Genomic DNA, 19,196 nt, shown 5'->3' with positions numbered 1-19,196 from the left:
TGAGACAAAGAACAAGATAGCACTGCTTCAATTCCCTGTATGGAAGTCAGCCAGATTAGTAGTTGAATCTTACTTCCTTCAACACTGTCAATGGGACAGTGCCTCTGTTCTGCAACGCACCTGCGGCCAGCAGGCTAGCTTAGTGGGCACAAGGCAGGTCACATGGGGCATGCACAGCTGTGTCCTTCAACAGAGGGGAAAGGATTGGGATTGGGGAGGTTATGTGGGAACAGCCAGGGGGACTGCCCCCACTGCAGCACTTGCTGCTTACGAGTGGCTGATGCACTGTGCCTAACAGTAGGGCCAGGCCGTCTTTCCTAGAGATGTCATAGAATTCTGTCAGAAATGGGAGCAGAAATTGCCACAATTCACTTGTTCATCTGAGGTCAGGAACAGAAACCATGCAAGCGAATACAAGCATTATTCGCTATTGTTGTTTTGTCGTACATAGTGTTACGGAAATAATTGTTACTTTTGGCCACAGCGGGAGCCAGTGTGGCCTAGTGGTTAGAGTGTTGGACTACAACCTGGGAGACCAGGGTTTGAATCCCCACACAGCCATGAAGCTCACTGGGTGACCTTGGGCCAGTCACTGCCTCTCAGCCTCAGAGGAAGGCAATGGTAAACCACCTCTGAATACCGCTTACCATGAAAACCCTATTCATTGAGTCGCCCATAAGTCGGAATCGACTGGAAGGCAGTTCATCATCATCATTTGGCCATAGCAGATAGCAAGACAAATAACATCAGTTTTAGCAGAAGCCGAACTATAGCGGAACAGAAGCAGACACAGAAAGGACAGAAATTCCTGCCTCATTGCATCCTTGGTCCTTCCTGCAGCCCATCAGGCCTTTGTGTTATTTATTTATGAGATTTCTCCACTCCCTTCACCATAAGGCCCCATGATGGGTTACCGTTACAGCAATATAATAATATACAGTCATATTACAGTTAATAGTTATATTACAGCCCTTAGACATTCCTTTCTACCCAAAGATGCCTAAATTTGCCTTACATCCTGCTCTAGATTTTAGTCCCTATCTTACAGGATTATTGTAAAGATAATTGAGATAACATACCTGAATGTATGCTTTGAACATTACAAAATGTTATATGCAAAACTATCTTTATGGCTGGCCTAGAGTCAATAGAAGGGCATGTATGCTGATGAGTTAACAGTGCTGCAGAAACTGCTTTAAGTTAATGATTTATTTAATGATTTATTCTTGTATTTGTATAAATAGCAAATGGAAGGGATGACCATATTCCACCAGAGAGTTTCTGGTTTTAGAGTGTGTTGTTTTGTCTTCTTGATGAAAATCAAAGAACAATACTATATAACTAGGGTCTCTCCTTGCCCATCAGGCCCCATCACTCCTCCAGAATGCACCTTTTTCAGGATTTACACTGGCATAAGTTACACTGGCTCAGCTCCGGCTGAGTCCCAACTGAGCCAAGGTGAAGGACTTATGCCAATGTATCTCCGGCTCAGCTGGGGTGAGGGATTTATGCCAGCATAGCCCCAGCTCAGCTGGGAAAGTTCAAGTTCCACGCAGTCCAAACTCTCTCCTTCTGACAGATCCTGGGTTTGGATTGCGCTATTAATCTGCAAATTTACTGCAGTTTAATGAATAAGTCAATTGGAATAATTTAAACCATCACTTAGTCTGATTAATGTGACCCCTGGCAGTAAAAATAAAACAGCAGTCAATTATATAACCATCAATTGGCTGCCTTTTCATGACACCCCAAATCAGCTGCTTGAGGCAATTGCCTCACTCTGCCCGATGGTAGGGCCAGCCCTAACTAGCAGCATATTTCTACAGTTTTGAGATGGAAGTCTTTCCCAACCCTATCTGGAGATTGAACCTGAGACCTTCTGAATGAAAAGCACGAGCTCCACCACTAAACTATGTGGGAGGTACATGGAGAGCAAGGCAACAAATGTGTACTGATGTAAGTGTGTTGGGTACATGCATGAGTACAGGGTATGATGGATGCCATGGGTGCAGGACAGTGTGTGTGTTTGGAAAGACAAATGGATGCACAGCCAGCTCAGGTTGCGTTGGATGAGTTGCTAGACAGTTGCCAGGATGCTCAGGCAACCACACCCATTCCCCCCTCCCCATGCTGCCTCCCTTTCCCTTCTTCCTCCCCCTCCTCTTTCTAACTCGTGTATTCCCAGAGTTACATCATTATTTCCTGTCGGCAGCATGAAAGCAGCTGTGGAATGATAATATTTAGACTTTGGCATCCTTGTGACCCCACGTTAGGGGCAGCAGCAGCCGGTGATAGGCATCCCGTGACTCATACTCAGACTCGGGGAGTGTGTGGGGAAAGTGGTGCGGGGGTGGGAGAGGATGTGGGTAGAGTGAAAGCCAAGGGGAAGGGCATCTATCTCTGCACTGGTGTGTATATATAGCACTGTGCCTTCTAGCCGGGAGCAAACCTGAAGTGAGACAGCTGTAGGAGGGAAGAAAGAGTTCTTCACCTCCCTCCCTTATTTTGAACATTTCAGTTGACTGGGTGATTGAGATTTTTCTTAAACAACAAAAACAAAACCAGGGAACCACTGAACAGTTTTCACTGAATTGCATTTTATTTTGGACTCTCTGGACATCTGGGTTCCAAGTGGTTCCTGGGTGACACCAAGACGTGAGTCCAATAAGTTGAAGCTGGTGGGGCAGAAATCCAGGGGTCTTGGGGTCTTCCAAGGAAGAATTAGGGCCTGAGCTGCCAGACCACAGGCTGAGAACTAGAATCTTGAGTTTTTGCTCTCAGTTTTCTTCCGCCACTGTCTTTGCCGTTCTGCTTTCCTTGTTTTGGGCTGCGCTGCCTTCAGCCATGTTGGCCATTTCTGCCCCTCTCCCATGCAAGTTTGGTCACGTTCTTCTCATCAGCTTGATTTTCTGGGCTGCCTTGGCCCCTACAGCTCCTGCTTTCCCCCTGCCAAATTCTAGCCCCCTCTACCAGTTTGATGGGCAAGTCCGTCTTCGCCACCTCTATACAGCGGATGACCAGACACAACTCCACCTAGAGATCATGCCAGATGGTGCGGTGCGTGGCTCCAGATACCAGAACCCATTCAGTAAGTATTTGGGGAAACCCTTGGGTGTACATATGGCACCTCCCATTCCAATGAATGGATTTGAGGGTCTATATGGGGCTGGATGGGCAGGACACCTGAGTTGCTTGGGAAGGATCAGGTGCAAGAGGATAAAATAATTGTGTGGAAGAGGGGATTTCATCAGGTGCTGCTTCTGACACTCTTTTGAAATGAGCTACACACATCCTCTGAAATTCCCTCTTCTATGCAAGAATAGACCTTGGGTGTCTCTAGAGTGTCACTATTTTGCGGGAGGGATTCAAGCGCATAATGGAACTTTAGGTTTGCACAATTAAAGTGGATGAAAGAACCTTCTAGTCCTAGTGCAACAAATGTCTTTAAACACAGACACACACACACACCTTTTGCCATTAGGAAAGTGACAGGGAAGTGCATTGAAGAGTGGGGGATGAATAAATGATTAACAGGATGACGTGTGAACAGGACACCCCACAAACAAATCAGAATGAATGCAGAACGAATGCTTACTGTTGTCCTATAAGTAATCCGTAAAGGAATGCTCATTAAAGACCAGATATAATCTAACCTAAGCTTTGTGCAAGCAAATCAGGATGAATGCTCAATAAACAGGTCATCTGGAGGGGCACTTTGTTTGCCTTTGCATGTGGCCATGTATATTTAAAAGCTAAGCAAATGGGAAAGGGTGGCCAAGAGGGCAGGGCTGGGAACTCGCAGCTGCCTTCTCTTCCACTACACCAAGAGATTTTAAACGCTATCTGAATTTGAACCTGGAGATATTTCACATTGGGATTAATGTTGGATCGGAAGAGGCTGAAAGGGTAGACAAAATAGGCTTTGGGTCCAGGATTCCTGGGTTCTCATTGTTCACCACCTGTCCTCTCATCACCTGTCCTCTGCTGGGTTTGTTTCAGGTTTGATGGAAATCAAAGCTGTGAAGCCAGGAATAATTCGCATGCTGGCCAAGAAGACCTCGAGGTTTCTCTGTATGAAGCCCAATGGACACCTCTATGGCTCAGTAAGTTAAGTTGCCTCTGTGTGTTTGGGGAACAGGCAGTGAGAAGGAACTGCATACACACCATACATTTAAAGCACCCCCCTCAAATCCTGGGAACTGTTGTTTGTTCAGGGTGCTGGGGATTGTAGCTCTGTGAGGGGTAAACTACAGTTCTCAGGATTCTTTGTGTGTGTGTATGTGTGTGCTTTAAATGTATAGTAGTTATGCAGCCATAGATCGGAGAAGTTGGGCCATCTGTCTGGACATTGGGCTATACACCTTAAAGCTGTATGTTACTTGGGGCCATTCTGCACATTCTGTGATGGCAAAACTGCCTGTGACATTGAGCGTACACTCAACGGGAAGCTGCAACCAATTCTGCCTCTCTCTGATAGAGTACTTCTATTTCCAAATGTGGATCTTTCTCATTCACACATTACTTTTCTAAATTTACACGTAAAAAGTCTCAAATACAGCAACACCAGAACCAATATGATGATGTGTGAGGCGGCCCTCATTCTCAAAGTTCAAATAAGTCAAGTGTTTTCTTCTAGCACAGTATATTTCTGTCTGCTTGGTCACAATGGGAGTTTAGTAGGTTAGATGTAGATATCTGGAGGCCAAACTCAGGGCCCAGCCCAAAGCATTTTGCTGCCTAAGACAAAGGACAAGATGGGACCCCACTCCCCGTTTCACATACAGAAGTTAGCTGAGCTGGCAATTGAATCTTCATTCAATGCTGGTGATGGGAGAGTATCCTCCACAACATATGAGGCAGCTGGCAGTTTAGGGGGACAAAGGCATGCCATATAGCAGAGGTGGGCAACCTTTGGCCCTCCAGATGTTGATGAACTACAGTTCCCATCAGCGCCAGCAAGCATGGCAAATGGCTGGGAATGATGGGATCTGTAGTCCAGCAACATCCTGAGGGCCACAGATTCCCCACACCTGCTACAGTGGATGTTAGATTTTGTGCACATAATTGTACACTAAATCACATCTTTTGTTTCTTCCTTCCATAGTTATCCTATTCTGAGGAGGCATGCAACTTCCGGGAGATGGTTCTCCGTGATGGCTACAATCTGTACTACTCTGAAACCTACAATATCCCTGTCAGTCTCAGCTCCACAGGGAACCTGGCTCGGAGTCACCAGCTCCCCCCCTTCTCCCAGTTCCTGCCCTTGGTCAACAAGATTCCCCTTGAACCCATGTTCGTGGACTATGACTTCTATGAACAGGAACTTAATGTTGAGTCAGCCGACCCCCTCAGCATGATGGGCCAAAACCGTGGCATCATCAGCCCAAGCTATGTTTTCTGATCACTTGGGACCCTGATTCCTTGGGAGGTTTCTGGACAAGTGGTTTTTCTTGCCATGTAAAATTTGATGGAGCAATTCAACGTTTGGAAGAGGAGCAGAAAGAAAAGTTAACCGATAGTGCTTGGCACAGATTCTCAATGAGTGACTTTCCAGCGTATCCTGGACAAGGTTGCATCCCACTTGCGGACAGCTGTGTAAATGATGTTTTCAAGCACATAAGGAAAATCCAGCAGCAATGGAGGCAAAAATCTCATTTTGTTGGACTAAGATTGCTTGCTTTTTCAACCTGTTATTGTTAATCTTGCCAGTTTTTTCAGGGTTTTATTTGTATTTTTCTTACCTATTTAAATAACTTATTTATTATATGTCAGGTTAATTTATTGAAGGAGGCTAGAAAGAGTTGGGATGCAGACAAGAGAGGCTAAGGGCGGTATAGAAATGGAATGAAATAAATAAATAAATACATAATAATAATAAATTTAATTTTTGTGTCGCCTATCTGGCCGAAGCCACTCTAGGCGACGTACACATTAAAATGCAGTAAAATACATGAGAAATCATGAGAAAGTTTTCTTGCTGGCAAATAATTTAAATATTGTTATTTATTTAGAGATATGTATGTATGTATATTGTGTTTTTTGCATATTTATTTTCCTTTTAGGGGAAGGAATGACAGTTAACGAGAGTAGTGTAGATATATGCTCATGACAAACTTGTGCCTTACATCTCCAGTGCTTAGCCTGTTCCTCCTTTTTCCTTTTAGAAGAACACTGAGAAAGGAGCAGAGCTATGGAGAAAGGAGGTCATGACAGTGGAGTTCTGTAGATCAGACAGGCCACAGCAACTAATCATAGAATTCTGAGCCCTGTTTTCATTGTTCATTGTCTGTGAAGTTGCTGGTGCCCATGTACAATATAAGAACCTGCAGTCTTATGTCTTTCCCCCAGTAGAAATATAAAAAAGTGACTGTGAGCTTGATCAGATATTAAAGAGATTGATATAGAGTGGGTTCCCAGCGCATGTTCTTTTAGAGATGTGGTAGTTCCTTACCCCCACCAGCAGAACCCCATCCCCTATAGGCTCCATTTAATGTAGGAAGCAGTTCTTGGAAGCAGTTCATGTACAGAGTAGTTCTTGTTGGTTATTTTTATTTATTTATTTATTAAACTTTTCTAACCACCTTTTCATTAAAAATGTTGAGACTTTACTGTACTTTTTTCAACAATTGTGCTTTATGGCAGAATATGTCAGTGCACAGATTTCAAAGTAGCTTTTCAGTAGTTTTGCAGCACTGTGATTGGCCAACATGATTTAAATATTTTTAATCATCAGCTTTTCTTCCCTTGTTACTATTTGGTTCCCTGTATTTTGATACCAAACTGTGTCATAGTATAATTGTGGCTAAGTGTGAGCTACAAACTTTTGACATGATCATCAATAAAATATTTAATAAAAATGAGTATTTGGTGATAACTAAATAAAAGCTAAAATGATCTCAACCATCTAAGAAATGTCATTAAAAGCTAAGTAGTGAAGATGCCCAATGGGCTTCCTAAGGGAAGCTATTCCATAGCTGTGGTGTCACTACAAGACATGCCCTGCAGCCAACACTCATTGATCTTCACTCCAAAGCAGAGCCTCCCCAAGTGATCTGAAAAGAACAGGGAAGTGTATGTAATGGGGAGAGGTAATCTTTAACCAGGCCCAGACCAATTAGTGCTCCTTACAAGCAAATAGAGAGGCACTCAGTGGAGCAAGAACAGGTTCTGGTGGCCTGTCTCCATCAAGAAATAAGGCACAAAGTTGGAAAAAGACTAGAATGACACACAGCCTTCTGAACTTTTTTTGGGGTGGGAAAGCTGCCATTGGCTACTGATTCTAAATGGGCATAAAGTGGCATTGCTTGGTCAGGATGAAGAGAACCTTTTTCAGCCCAAGGGCCACATTTCCTTCTGGGCAATCTTCTGAGGGCCAACGTGCCAGTGGTGGGCAGGGTTAGAGGCAAAAGAGAGCAGACCAATGAATATAAATTTTACTTTTGTGCAAAAGGCTAATTTGTACATGCAGGATCAGAGTTCAAGGACACATTTCAGCCAGGCAAAAACAGTCGAGGAGGGTGAGAAGCAGGTCCAGTAAAGGGTGTGTGGCCTGGGAAGAGTCCTGGGGTCCACATGCAGAAGTCTGGAAAGCCACATTTGGCCTCTGGTTCTGAGGTTCCCAAGCCCTGTTCCATCCCTTGGCATCCCTATACGAGGAAGATCAAATGCAAAAGAGCAGAAGACTCCTGCACCTTAAATAACTGTGTATACAAGGGAATTTCTCTGTGGTGAAAACTATGTCTTCTTTGCATTCAAAGTTAATGTGAAGAACAATCAATTTAATTTTAGACTGGCAGTGCCAATAAGAGCTGTCTTTGCTACCTCTTTTGGGTCACAGATAGTCACTGGCCAGAATTCAACACAGAGTTAGATGTATGCAAACACACTGATTTCAACTGGCTTCAGACTGGACCCTTCTGTCATTCATATGATCACTCATTCTGTGTGGAAAGGAAGTCAGAAGAAGACCTTGACCTTGCTAGAGGCTGTTGGATCCTTCTTTAATTCACTTCAGCCTCTGCTGAACATACAGGGCATTGTAGGTTCTGGGCACATCAGGGCATGGAATGGGAAAGTGTTCTGTTATAGTTTTTTCTACCCCCACCCTCCTTTCAGCCCATTCCTTCCCTATAACCAATTTGGGTATATGCACAACCAGTTTAAAATGGATCATTTTTATGGAGAATGGCATAATCTGGATTCTCGCAAAAGTCAAGAAAAGGGGAAGTAGGTTGGAGAACAAGACACCACAGTGCACTTTTCTACTTTTTGCTACAGGAATTCACACCACAGAGAATGCTCATGCAGTCAGGGATGACAGTCTTCTTGTAGGGATCATGTAGGGAGCATAATATGCTCAATAGCATCTAAAGATCAGGGGATCAGAGGGAACCCATCTGAAAAAGAGAAGAGAGAAAATCCAGAAGGCTATCCAGAAATTAGTGTCTGGCTACACCACCCAGAGAGCCTTCGGGCTTAGGGCGGTATATAAATAAAATAAAATAAATAAATAAATAAATTTACTTTTTGAGCTGATGTCGTGTAGTGGCTAAGAGATGGAACTACAAGTCACGATGACCCTGGTTTGAACCACTTATCTCCCATGAACTCACTATGAGACCTTAGGCAAGGCCACTCTCTCAGCCCCATTCCTCTTCAACAGCTATAATGGGAAATAATACTGACCTACGTTACAGGATTGTTGGAAGGTTTAGACAATGCTTGATGTGAAGTGTTTTGAACACTTGTCAGTGCTGTTCAGATGCTGAGTATTACTATTATCTTAATTACAGGGCATTTCTGCACCAGGTCATGTTCACAAGATCTGCGCCTGAAAATAGTGAGATAAGCCTTGTGCATCCTGCATCCCATCCTAAGAGGGATAGCTATATTTGTCTGTTATGGCAGGAGTCTTGTGGGACCTTATAAATCTAACATATTGCTTTGGCAGAAGCTTTAATAGGGCCCTAAGACCACCTCATCAGATGAATGAACCATTATCCTCATGTGGAGTGGGCTTCAATCCACAAAAGTTTATGCCACAATAAATCTGTCAGGCTGCGTACACACTAGGGACGGGTGAGAAATTCAATATAAAGCAAACTGTACATTGGACCTGCAGTTCATAGGTTCTCTGTCTTTGCAAACTGATCTTGTTTGCTTTGTGCTTCTGCCGCTTTTCCTGCTACCAGATTTTTTTAAACAAAACAACAGCAGTAAATATGACATTTTTATCAATAGTAGCTTTGATCAGAACTGCTGAAATTTGAATTCCCTTCTGTGTCAGTGAAGTGATGATGGTAGCCATTAACAATCATTGTTTGATTCATAACCTATCTCCTCCCCCTTCTATCTGTTTTTTTTTTAATCTCTGTGACTTTAGTAAAGAACTGTGAATTTGGTGAGTCTGTTGCCTCAGGCACTGAAAAACTGACCATGATGTGGAGACGGGGTGGGAAGTAAGCATAATAAGTTGGTCAAGTTCAAACAGACTAACTGTAAGGTCAAGAACTCAGCAGACAGCAGCACTCAAGGCTTAAAGATAAATTGGGTTCAGTTGTCAACTTTCAAAATTACATTTCATAGCTGAACTGGGGGGAAAATCAACTAGACAAGCCTTATTTAATAGTGTGTGTGGGGGGGACCTTTTTGTCTCCTCAGACTGACAATAACCCTGAGGCAGGAGGCCTACTTTATGGGCAATTACCTGGCTCATTTACATTTTAATTAAAAAATATTGCAGGCCATCATTGGAAAAAATGAAAACAATAATATTATTTCTTTTGGCAATAGAAAAGGTCAAATTCGAAAAAGCAGAAAATAACAAAGCGCTACTTACAAAGGACCATAACCAGCTGCAGTTCATCAAAATGACAACGGAACCGGCACCAAACTGCGAACTACATCTCTATTACACACAACATTTTAATTTAGAATCAATGGAGACTGAGCTCTTGTTTCTTCTACCAAGTTCACACACAAACTAGACCTACTGCGTATTTTTTGCTCCTGAAAGGTGCTTCTTCACAAACTGGTTTCATTCTGAAAACAAAAGCTCATTGTGGATTGATTCTGCATTACCCTGCAGTGTGTCAATTTGGAAATAAATGTAGGCAGTCCCAGCAATTGGGTGGGGGAGGATTTCCACACCTCCCCAATGATATTGTGGATGGGCATCAGTAGTGTAGTAGCAAATTCAGAAATGCAGGGTCCCTTCATGATAGTCACAGCCATGACCCCTCATAGTCACGCCCCCCTTTCCACTTTTCCTCATTTCCCACGCTCTCCCTGTTGTCTTCCAAGCCCGCACTTCACTACAACAGATGCCCCATGAGTCAATCAGCATGAAAAGGGAGGCTGTGTGTTAGCTACTGAGAAGAGTCCAATCAGCATGAAAGGACAAGAACACTAACCAATGGCTGATATGCTCCCTGTTCATGCTAATTGGCTCATTCATAGGGACCTGGCTGGGATCTTGTTCCCAGTAACCGCGACCCTGGACAACTACACCCCCGGTGTGCATATATATCAATATCAGAAGGGAAGGGCTTTCAAACACGTATCAAATAACCACACCCACCCGTCTAGATAGCAGAATCTTCCATCAATCTAGATGGAAAGCAGCATGTTGAGGACAAACATTAATTATTCTGAATTGGAAAAAAACTATAGTTTTGTGCTAGAAACACTAAGTGTGTACATGCTTAGTTTTTAAAGTCCCACAAGATTCCTCTTTTTAAAAAAAAAAGGGGGGGATCTGTCACTGATTCGTGTTCTGCTTCCTGGTTTTTCCACCCAAAATTCAGTCTCTCTTTGAAAGGGATGCAACACTTTTTCATTGCGATTAACCAGGACAAATGTCACATGAGGTTCCCATTCTTTGCCACTGTTTCATCTCTCCTTCTTCTGGAGCCTTCTAAGTTGTGTGTGTATGTCTGCTTGTTTTAAAGCTGATTTTTGTACAAACACATTCACTGGGCACTTCTAAACTGTCACTATTTTGGGGTGGGATTCCATCACATGCTGGCAAATTAAGTTTGCAGTTGATTGGGAGGTCTTGCACAGTAAACCCGCAAAGATCAGACATTTTCACTAAGGAAGTGACAGGAAAATGAACTGGAGTGTTTTGACACAACTTCATCTAATCCCCCACAAACAAATCAGAAATAATGCTCATTAAAAAGCCAATGATATTTAATCCCTCTGCAAACAAATCAGGTGGAATACTCAATGAACAGGTTGCCCCAAAGTGCAATTTTCTCTTTTTTTGCTGGGGGGGGGGAGATCATTCAGAATCCCTTGCTCCTCTGCATTTTGACCAAGCCTGTTATGGTCATGCATTTGAGGACAGCTACCCTCTGGTTTGCAAGTGCAGGTTTCTAGGGTTGAAATTAGAGAATACTATCTATTCTAAATGGAAGAGTAGTATTTGAGCTTGAATGAACAACATGGATATATTACATTTAACCATTTTTGCATATCGTCCTTTTCCCTACAGACAGAACTTATTTGCTGCAGTAGTGGAGCATAGCCAGACATTTTATGGTGAGGGGACCTAAGGGAGCTGAAACATAGAAATCATTGCAGCACATCCAGAGTATAAATACCTGTAATACTTGTCTGCTCAATAGAAAGACCCACTAAATTCAAAGAGGCTTACTCCCAGGAAGGGATGGTCAAGTCTGTCAGTTTTGGTTTTTCTCAGTTTTTCATTTTCCCAGTCTTAAGCTTAGTTCTCCATACTTCCAGTTTGTAATTTTTTTAAATTAAAAAGTGGTTAAAATTTATCAGCATTTTAGTGTGCATTTCTTCCAGTATACATGTTTGTATGCAATTTTTAATTGTAAACCGCCCAGAGAGCTTTGGCTATGGGGTGGTATTTAAATGCAATAATAATAATAATAATAATAATAATAATAATTTTGACTAATATATACTTTTTGCAAAGCAATTTCCCCTAATATAACACATTTTGTATGTTATTTTCATTAATATGTGAATTTTTATGTATATTATGAGGCTGTGGGCACACTACTAGCTTCAAAAGCCGAGAGAATGGTTTTTCTGGCTATGGTTTGAAGCAACTCTGCCCTCTGCCAACCACACCTCCCTTCCCCACTGCTGACTTCAGACCTTCCAGGTTGGGCCAGTCACTGTCTCTGCCTGAGTCTAAAGTGAAGTGTTTCCATTGGCCAAACCAGGAAGACAAATGGGTTGATCTACCAATCAGCTGTGAAATCTCTCTGAAACTGTATTTTTTAAAAATGCACTTGAGCTGATTTGACAAGGTTTTAGAGTACAAGGGCCGAAGTTTGACTAGCATTGTGTCCCTCCATTTTTAGAAAAGAGAGATGGAGACGTACTAGAACCGGCAGAACAGCAAGTCTGTCTCTACCCTAACACAGTATATGCATCTTTGTACACATTATTTGTCTGCAGAACTGCATTACCAAAATCAGAAAAGTATGAATTTCGAGGGATGGCTGTGTTTGTGGTTCTGATATTGTTCTGGAAAGTGCAAATTGGGTAGATTTGCTTTTAAATGCAAACAGAATCAAATGCCCCTATCCCTCCATCCAGGTAGGTGTGTATAGGATTGCAGCCTTAATGGTATTAATTCTCAGTGAGCCATTAGAATCCTGCTATATACTTTTCCTTGTATCTCCACCAGTAGAATGGTTAAAGACTACATTTTTTTTTAATGATAGCTGAACTTTGAGGGAAATGGCTCCTTAAAATATCCTCGAGGGGCTAGGCCCCTCCACTGGCTGCAGCCTTTCACAGCAATGTTGACCGTTACATTGCCCACAGCACAGCACACACACTCTGCCTTGCATATACACATCATCTCCTTTGCTTCACACACATATCTCTCACCTCTTAGAGTTCAGGCTTGCCCTGCAGTGGAGGTCTCAAATTTCTTCTTGCGCCCCTCCATGCCGCTCAAAGCGTCAATGTTCTTCCGCCAGTCACCCACCTCCCGATTCTCCTGCAAGAGGAAAGAGATCAACTGAGAGAGTCGGGCACTGAGAGTAAAGAGACTGAGCCCATATTAGCCTTTGATGGGGCAGTAAGTGCCTTATGATTTCACATAAGCAGTGGGTGCATTCAGTCAATACAGAGGATATTTCTGTAAATCGCCTTGGAACATATATGTGAACGGTGATTCAAAAATCAATCAATCAATTAATAATTCAGAGCAGGACTTTGGGCTCCCCTCAGTATGCTGAAGCATGTTGGAGGCAGTATGCGTCTGAATTGTTGTTATGTGCCTTCAAGTTGATTACGACTTATGGCGACCCTATGAACCAGTGACCTCCATTTCCATCTGTCATGAACCACCCTGTTCAGATCTTGTAAGTTCAGGTCTGTGGCTTCCTTTATGGAATCAATCCATCTCTTGTTTGGCCTTCCTCTTTTTCTACTCCCTTCTGTTTTACCCAGCATTATCATCTTTTCTGGTGAATCATGTCTTCTCATTATGTGTCCAAAGTATGATAACCTCAGTTTCATCATTTTAGCTCCTAGTGATAGTTCTGGTTTAATTTGTTCTAATACCCAATTATTTGTCTTTTTCGCAGACCATGGTATGTGCAGGTGTTTAGCTGTTTCAAGGAAATTTGTTTGAGGGTGGGGAGGTATGCTTCTGTATACTAGTTGCCAAGAATCACAAATGGGGAGAGTTCTGTAACAGATCCTGCTTGCAGGCTTCCCACAGGCATCTGGCTGGCCACTGTGAGAACAGGGTGCTGGTATGGATGGACCTTTGGTCTGATCAGCAGAGCTTTTCTTATGTTCTCAACAGAATGAGCAGGAGGCCCAAAGTGCAGCAGAGCTGACTTACCATATTTATTTATTTTATTTATTTAAGATATTTCTATCCCGTCCTTCTACCCTACAATAGGACACTTAGGGCAGCTCACAATAAAATCATGCCCAATAAAATAACAAAAACATTAAAACAGATAAAAATACATAAAATATAATTAAGAAATATAGGGGAGTGATATTAAAAGTGACTAAAGAGGTAAAAACTGAAAAGGGGGGGAATCAGTTACAGGCTCTACCCACAGTCCCTCCCAAAGGCTCTCCAGAACAAGATGGTTTTCAGAAGTCTCTGGAAACCCATTAGGGAGGGAGCAGAGTGGGCTTCTTGGGGTAGGATATTCCAGAACCTGGAGGCCACAAAAGGCTCTCTCCCGCCTGTCTGCCAGTCTGACATCTTTCATTCCAGGCACGCAGAGGAGACCAGAGGCAGCCAATCTTAAATCACAGGTAGGTACATATGGGCGTAAGCAGTCCCTCAGGCACATTGGTCCAAGGCCATTTAGGGCTTTAAAGGTCAGAACCAGCACTTTGAATTGGGCCTGGAAACAAATTGGGAGCCAGTGGAGTCGATAAAGGACAGGGGTTTATGCACCGTGATCCAGTTAACATTCTGGCTGCTACATTTTGAACCAACTGCAATTTCTGAACCATTTTTAAAGGCAGCCCCACATAGAGTGCGTTACAGTAATCAAGCCTTGATGTCACCGATACATGTGCCACTGTGGCCAGGTCAATTGCTTCCGGGAACAGGTGCAGATAGTAGACCAGTTTGAGTAGGCCAAAAGCACTCCTGGCTACCGCAGCCAACTGATATTCAAGCAGCAGGGCAGGATCCACAAGTACTTCCAAACTGCAGATCTGCTCCTTCAAGGGGAACACGATCCCAGTCAGAACAGAATGCAGCCCTATCCCTGGCACAGTTTTCCCCTTGACCAGCAACACTTTCATCTTGTCTGGATTAAGTTTCAGTTTGTTAGCCCACATCCAGCCCTTCACAGCCTTGAGGCACTCCCCCCCTGCAAGCGGGTGGTAGGGAGAGATAGAGTTGTATGTCATCAGCATATTGATGACATTGAACTCCAGATCTCTGGATGACCTCTCCCAACGGTTTCATATAGATGTTAAAGACAAAATGGAAACCAGCAGGACCCCATAGGCCAGGGGCCAGGGGGTCGAGTAGTAATCTCTTTTGAAGTAATACACATTACCATCTAAATCAGTGGTGGCTGGTGCCCATTGGGACTGGTAGGGTGGAAGGCAGAGAGAAGAACAATAGCTGGAGTCAGAGCCAATGTACAGGGGTATTGTTGTTAAGTGTTATAGTTTTGTTGTTTTACTGCTTCATTTTTATAGCATGATATATTTGTTTTGTGTTTATGGGTTTTGTAAGTTTCATGGAGACCTTCGGGTAATAAGTGACTAATGAATCTAATAAATAATAACAACAACAATAATGACGGGCAGAACCAACTAATTCTAGTTTTGCCTCCATCCTCCTCCCTGCTGGGTTCTAAAAGCACAACACTGAGACTAAGGAGGAGGAAGCTGGCAGCCAGGGCCACGCTCTGGACTGGTTGTAAGTAAGAAGACAGGCAGGCGGGAGATGGTTGAGAGCAGAGGTTGGTGGGACAGTGCCCCATTTGCCCTAACAGATTAGCCTCCACTGAAGAGTTCCCATAATACCGTTTGAAGAACGTAAAGTAAAACATGTTACCTTCTATAGAGGTCAAATTCTAAAAATCTGGCCAGCAACCATTTTTTAACAAAATCCACACTGTGCATAGGGCAGGGATTGAAAAGCCAGCAACATATAGTCTCTCTCATACATACACATACACTTGTCTCCTCTCTTTGATCAGATGCAAAGGAGGGAAGGAATCCCTAAAAAGAAAAAACTATATAGAAAAAGGAATTGTTGAAGATAAAGCTTGTCATGCAGGTGTCAAAAAAGCTGTATCTGCCAAAATTTATTCTACACAAGGATTTTTTTTAAAAAAAATCTTTCTCTCTGCTCAAAAAAAATAATAATGGTGGAGTTTGGGTTCAACCCACTTGTGACTCCTGTGTCCTGACTGACCCAACAGTTGCTGTTCATAGGATCACTAAGATGTCAGGTGATGCTGTGCTTTGAAGCCCTCATTGTTCGGACTTCAAAGAGTAATGCTGGGCTGCTTGAAAGAGTTTTGCAGAGGGCTTCCATACAATTGTGTATTCCTGAATATTGGGGAAAATACACTCTGAGCCAAATTGGACTCCCTGGCAGGCCAAAATTGGCCAATAAGCCGGAGGTTCCCCACCCCTGCCCTACACCTTGTAGTTTTTAAAGAGCGCATAGGCCTCTCCTCTTCTATTTTCCTCGTTCCCTTTCTCTCCCCACTTCATGAGCCTCACCTTCTCTGTGTCATCTTTTTTGACCTGCTTGAGATTAGCTCGGAGATCCATGGAGACCTTGTGCTTGGACCCTAGAAGGGCCTGCATCATGGCATCAGCTGAGAGGCGGACACGGCGAAGAGCTGGACGCTTGAATTTGCCTCGCAGGTCAAAAATCTTCTGGTTCAAATCCTGGATCTGGAGTGGGGACAGAAAGACTGTTAACATTTGAAAAATAGAGAAAAGAGTTTGCTGTGTTGCAGGGAAAGTCAGTTAGGAAGAGGTATGTGCTCCAGCAGGGTGGTCTGTGCTATGATTCAGGGTGTTCTCAAATTCTCTCATGAACTTTCCTTGTAAAGGAAATGCATGAGCCTCTGCAAATATAAAGGTCACTTTTGGGTTGTTAAAGACCAGCCATGTTTGCATGGATGACACATTCAACCAGTAACTAATAGCCACTTGTAAGACTCATCCTCCATAAATTTGTTCAATCCTCTTTTAAACTCAGTATGCCTGCTTGAAAATTCGAAATAAGCTGGAAGGGAAGAAAAATAGCTACAGCGATGGACCTAGGGGAGGTTAGGTGTAGCAGGGATCAACACTCATCTGTTTCAAATTCTGTGCTTACTTATGATGCTAATATAAAACCTGGGTCAGCACTGACACTTAGTGGCTATCATCAGTACTTCACCTTTTCCAAAACATAGGAAGCTCCCTTATACAGAGTCAGAGCATTTGTTCATCTGGCTCACTATTGTCGATACTAGGGGTGGGTGAGAAATTCGATTCAGTTTGCATTTCAAGCCGAATCTATCAAATCCACACTTTCCAAAACAATGAAAACCGAAACAGAGCCATCCTTTGAAATTTGCATTTATCTGAATTTTGTATTGCAGTACAGTGTTTACAAAAATGCATATTTTAGAGGAAAGTGTACATAGAAATGAATATGTTAATGAAAATGACATACAAATATGCATTATATGACGAGAAATTGCTTGCAAAAATGTGTACACTAAACTGTCTACAAAAATGTGTTTATTAGCAGAAATTCACACTAAAATGCTGGATAATTTTTATGAGGATTTAAACAAAAATTCACAAATTGCTGCTGAAATAAGGAGACCTGGATTTAAGATTGGAAAAATGAGAAACTGAGAGAACTGAAATTGATGGAACTTTCCATCCCTGAGAGCCAGTGGACGTAGTGGTTAGAGTGTTGGACTACGACCTGGGAGACCAGGGTTCGAATCCCCACACAGCCATGAAGCTCACTGGGTGACTGTGGGCCAGTCACTGCCTCTCAGCCTCAGAGGAAGGCAATGGGAAACCCCCTCTGAATACCACTTACCATGAAAACCCTATTCATAGGGTCACCATAAGTTGGAATCGACTTGAAGGCAGCTCATCCCCCCTCCCATCCCTAGTCTATATTGATTGGCAGTGGCTCTCCAGCATTTCAGGCAGGAGAGTCTCCAGTCCTGCACGTAAGATAGGTGCTCTACCACTGAGTGACACCTAAATGTTTATTTTGTTAAAACATTTGTATCCTACCTTTAAGCAGCTATTTTATCCCACTTTCTTCTAAGAACAGCAGGATAGCATACTCTTCTTCTCTCCGCAGTTTTATCCCCCCCAACAATGCTAGTCAGACTTGCCCCCCATTGCCCACTGCTTATTTAAAAAGAAAGGTTAATGACATGAAGAACACCCTCAGCGTCACTTGTGTATATGTGGAGGGAGACTAAGACCCTACACCATTCCCTTTTTGACTAGCTCTTTCATGTGATTACCAGTTTTAGCCTCTAGGAACAGGAAATTTCTAAACAGAAAGGGAAGGGGGTGTTTTAAGTAGTCATGGACATTAGGTGCTTGGATAAGATATTAGCAGTGGCAGCTATAGAGCCTGAGAGCACTCCTGTATCTTTACAGGCTGTACGGAAGGAAGGATTTCACCACATGTGGCTTTTCTCACCACATGGGAGAAGCTGCACTTGGCAGGATTTTCCCTTTCATGCAATTGTTAAAGGATCAACTTTGTCTAGCATCCTGCCTCCCACAATGCCCAGCCTCTGATAAGTTCAGAATCAGGATTCAAAGGAAACAGGTCTACTTTCCTATTGCTTCCCAGCAAATGGTATACTGCTTCTAAACATGGAGGTTCCATTTTGTCATGATGGCCAGTGGCCCTAGATAGAAATACTCTCCTTCTGTTTATCAAATTCCCCTTTTAAGCCATCTAAGCCAGTAGCCTCATCTTGTAGCAGCAAATTCCATAACTTAACTATGCATTGTGAGAAGTATTTTATTTTCTGTCCTGAATTTACTTGCCTGAATCTATTTCTAATCAACTTTTTTTATCAGTGATCCTGAATTCTAACTTTACAGGAGAAGCAGATTAAATTCTCTGTCCTCTTTCTCCACACGGTACATCACTGATCAACTTTCACACTTCTATCATGCCTCCTCTGCCTTGATTGCCTTTTTTTCTAAACTAAATAGCCTCAAATGCTTTTGGCTGTTCTTTATAGGGAATGTGCTTCAAGTTGGGGTGCCCAAGATATCTGCCCTCACTTTGCCACCCAATGCAGGGGGGGTTGGGGGGGAGATGTTTGGTGCTGTTTTGGGGGTTGCAATTTGACCCCTGAACAATTTGGGGGAAAGAGGAAGGGGTTTACAATGGGGTGCATGTGCGTCTGATTTCTTCTTTAATTATTTCAGAAGGCACTGGTTTTAGAGCATTAAATAGTGGTGATGGCCAATGCTCTGTGTAGCTGCATCACCAAAACTGCTGGCAAAATTGGAAATACTGGAGGGAAAGGGGTGGGGGGAGAAGATAAAAACAAACAAACCTGAAAAGTCTCCAATTGGCTATCATTGTAAGATTGCTCCCCTCTCCCCCAAACAGCACAAATTGTTTTATGCTGCCCTCTTTTCATGCCAGGTTGCCCCCCTGCAAAACTGGGCAACACCCCCTCCAAAGGAGATTAGCATCATCC

At 43.0% G+C, this 19,196-nt stretch overlaps 2 protein-coding genes across 2 annotated transcripts in view; one reads left to right on the top strand and one right to left on the bottom strand.

Moving 5' to 3' along the window:
* The first annotated feature begins 2,463 nt into the window (after positions 1-2,463).
* On the top strand, positions 2,464-6,759 carry FGF21 (fibroblast growth factor 21). Its single transcript, XM_061589213.1, has 3 exons — positions 2,464-3,088; positions 4,000-4,103; positions 5,105-6,759. The coding sequence occupies exons 1-3, from the start codon at positions 2,845-2,847 to the stop codon at positions 5,399-5,401; spliced, it is 645 nt and encodes a 214-aa protein (XP_061445197.1). The 5' UTR covers positions 2,464-2,844; the 3' UTR covers positions 5,402-6,759.
* A 648-nt stretch (positions 6,760-7,407) lies between these two features.
* The window catches only part of TNNI3 (troponin I3, cardiac type), a 30,009-nt gene continuing 18,220 nt past the window's right edge, over positions 7,408-19,196 (bottom strand). Inside the window, exons 7-9 of the mRNA XM_061591614.1 lie at positions 16,219-16,395; positions 12,877-12,988; positions 7,408-8,396 (exon numbers count right to left, since the gene is read on the bottom strand). Coding sequence (XP_061447598.1) covers positions 12,887-12,988; positions 16,219-16,395 — 279 coding nt within the window. The 3' untranslated portion in view covers positions 7,408-8,396; positions 12,877-12,886. The remainder of the gene's footprint in view (positions 8,397-12,876; positions 12,989-16,218; positions 16,396-19,196) is intronic.

The sequence above is a fragment of the Rhineura floridana genome, chromosome 11 (assembly GCF_030035675.1).
Source record: "Rhineura floridana isolate rRhiFlo1 chromosome 11, rRhiFlo1.hap2, whole genome shotgun sequence".
Classification (NCBI taxonomy): Eukaryota; Metazoa; Chordata; class Lepidosauria; order Squamata; family Rhineuridae; genus Rhineura; species Rhineura floridana.
This window is presented reverse-complemented; position numbering and strand designations above follow the sequence as displayed.

Bases quoted from the DNA above. Each gene is read 5' to 3' on its own strand.
- FGF21 (XM_061589213.1), top strand. From the start codon at position 2,845: ATGTTGGCCATTTCTGCCCCTCTCCCATGCAAGTTTGGTCACGTTCTT. The intron at 3,089-3,999 runs GTAAGTATTTGG...GGTTTGTTTCAG, and splicing joins CAGATACCAGAACCCATTCA to GTTTGATGGAAATCAAAGCT. The intron at 4,104-5,104 runs GTAAGTTAAGTT...TTCCTTCCATAG, and splicing joins ATGGACACCTCTATGGCTCA to TTATCCTATTCTGAGGAGGC.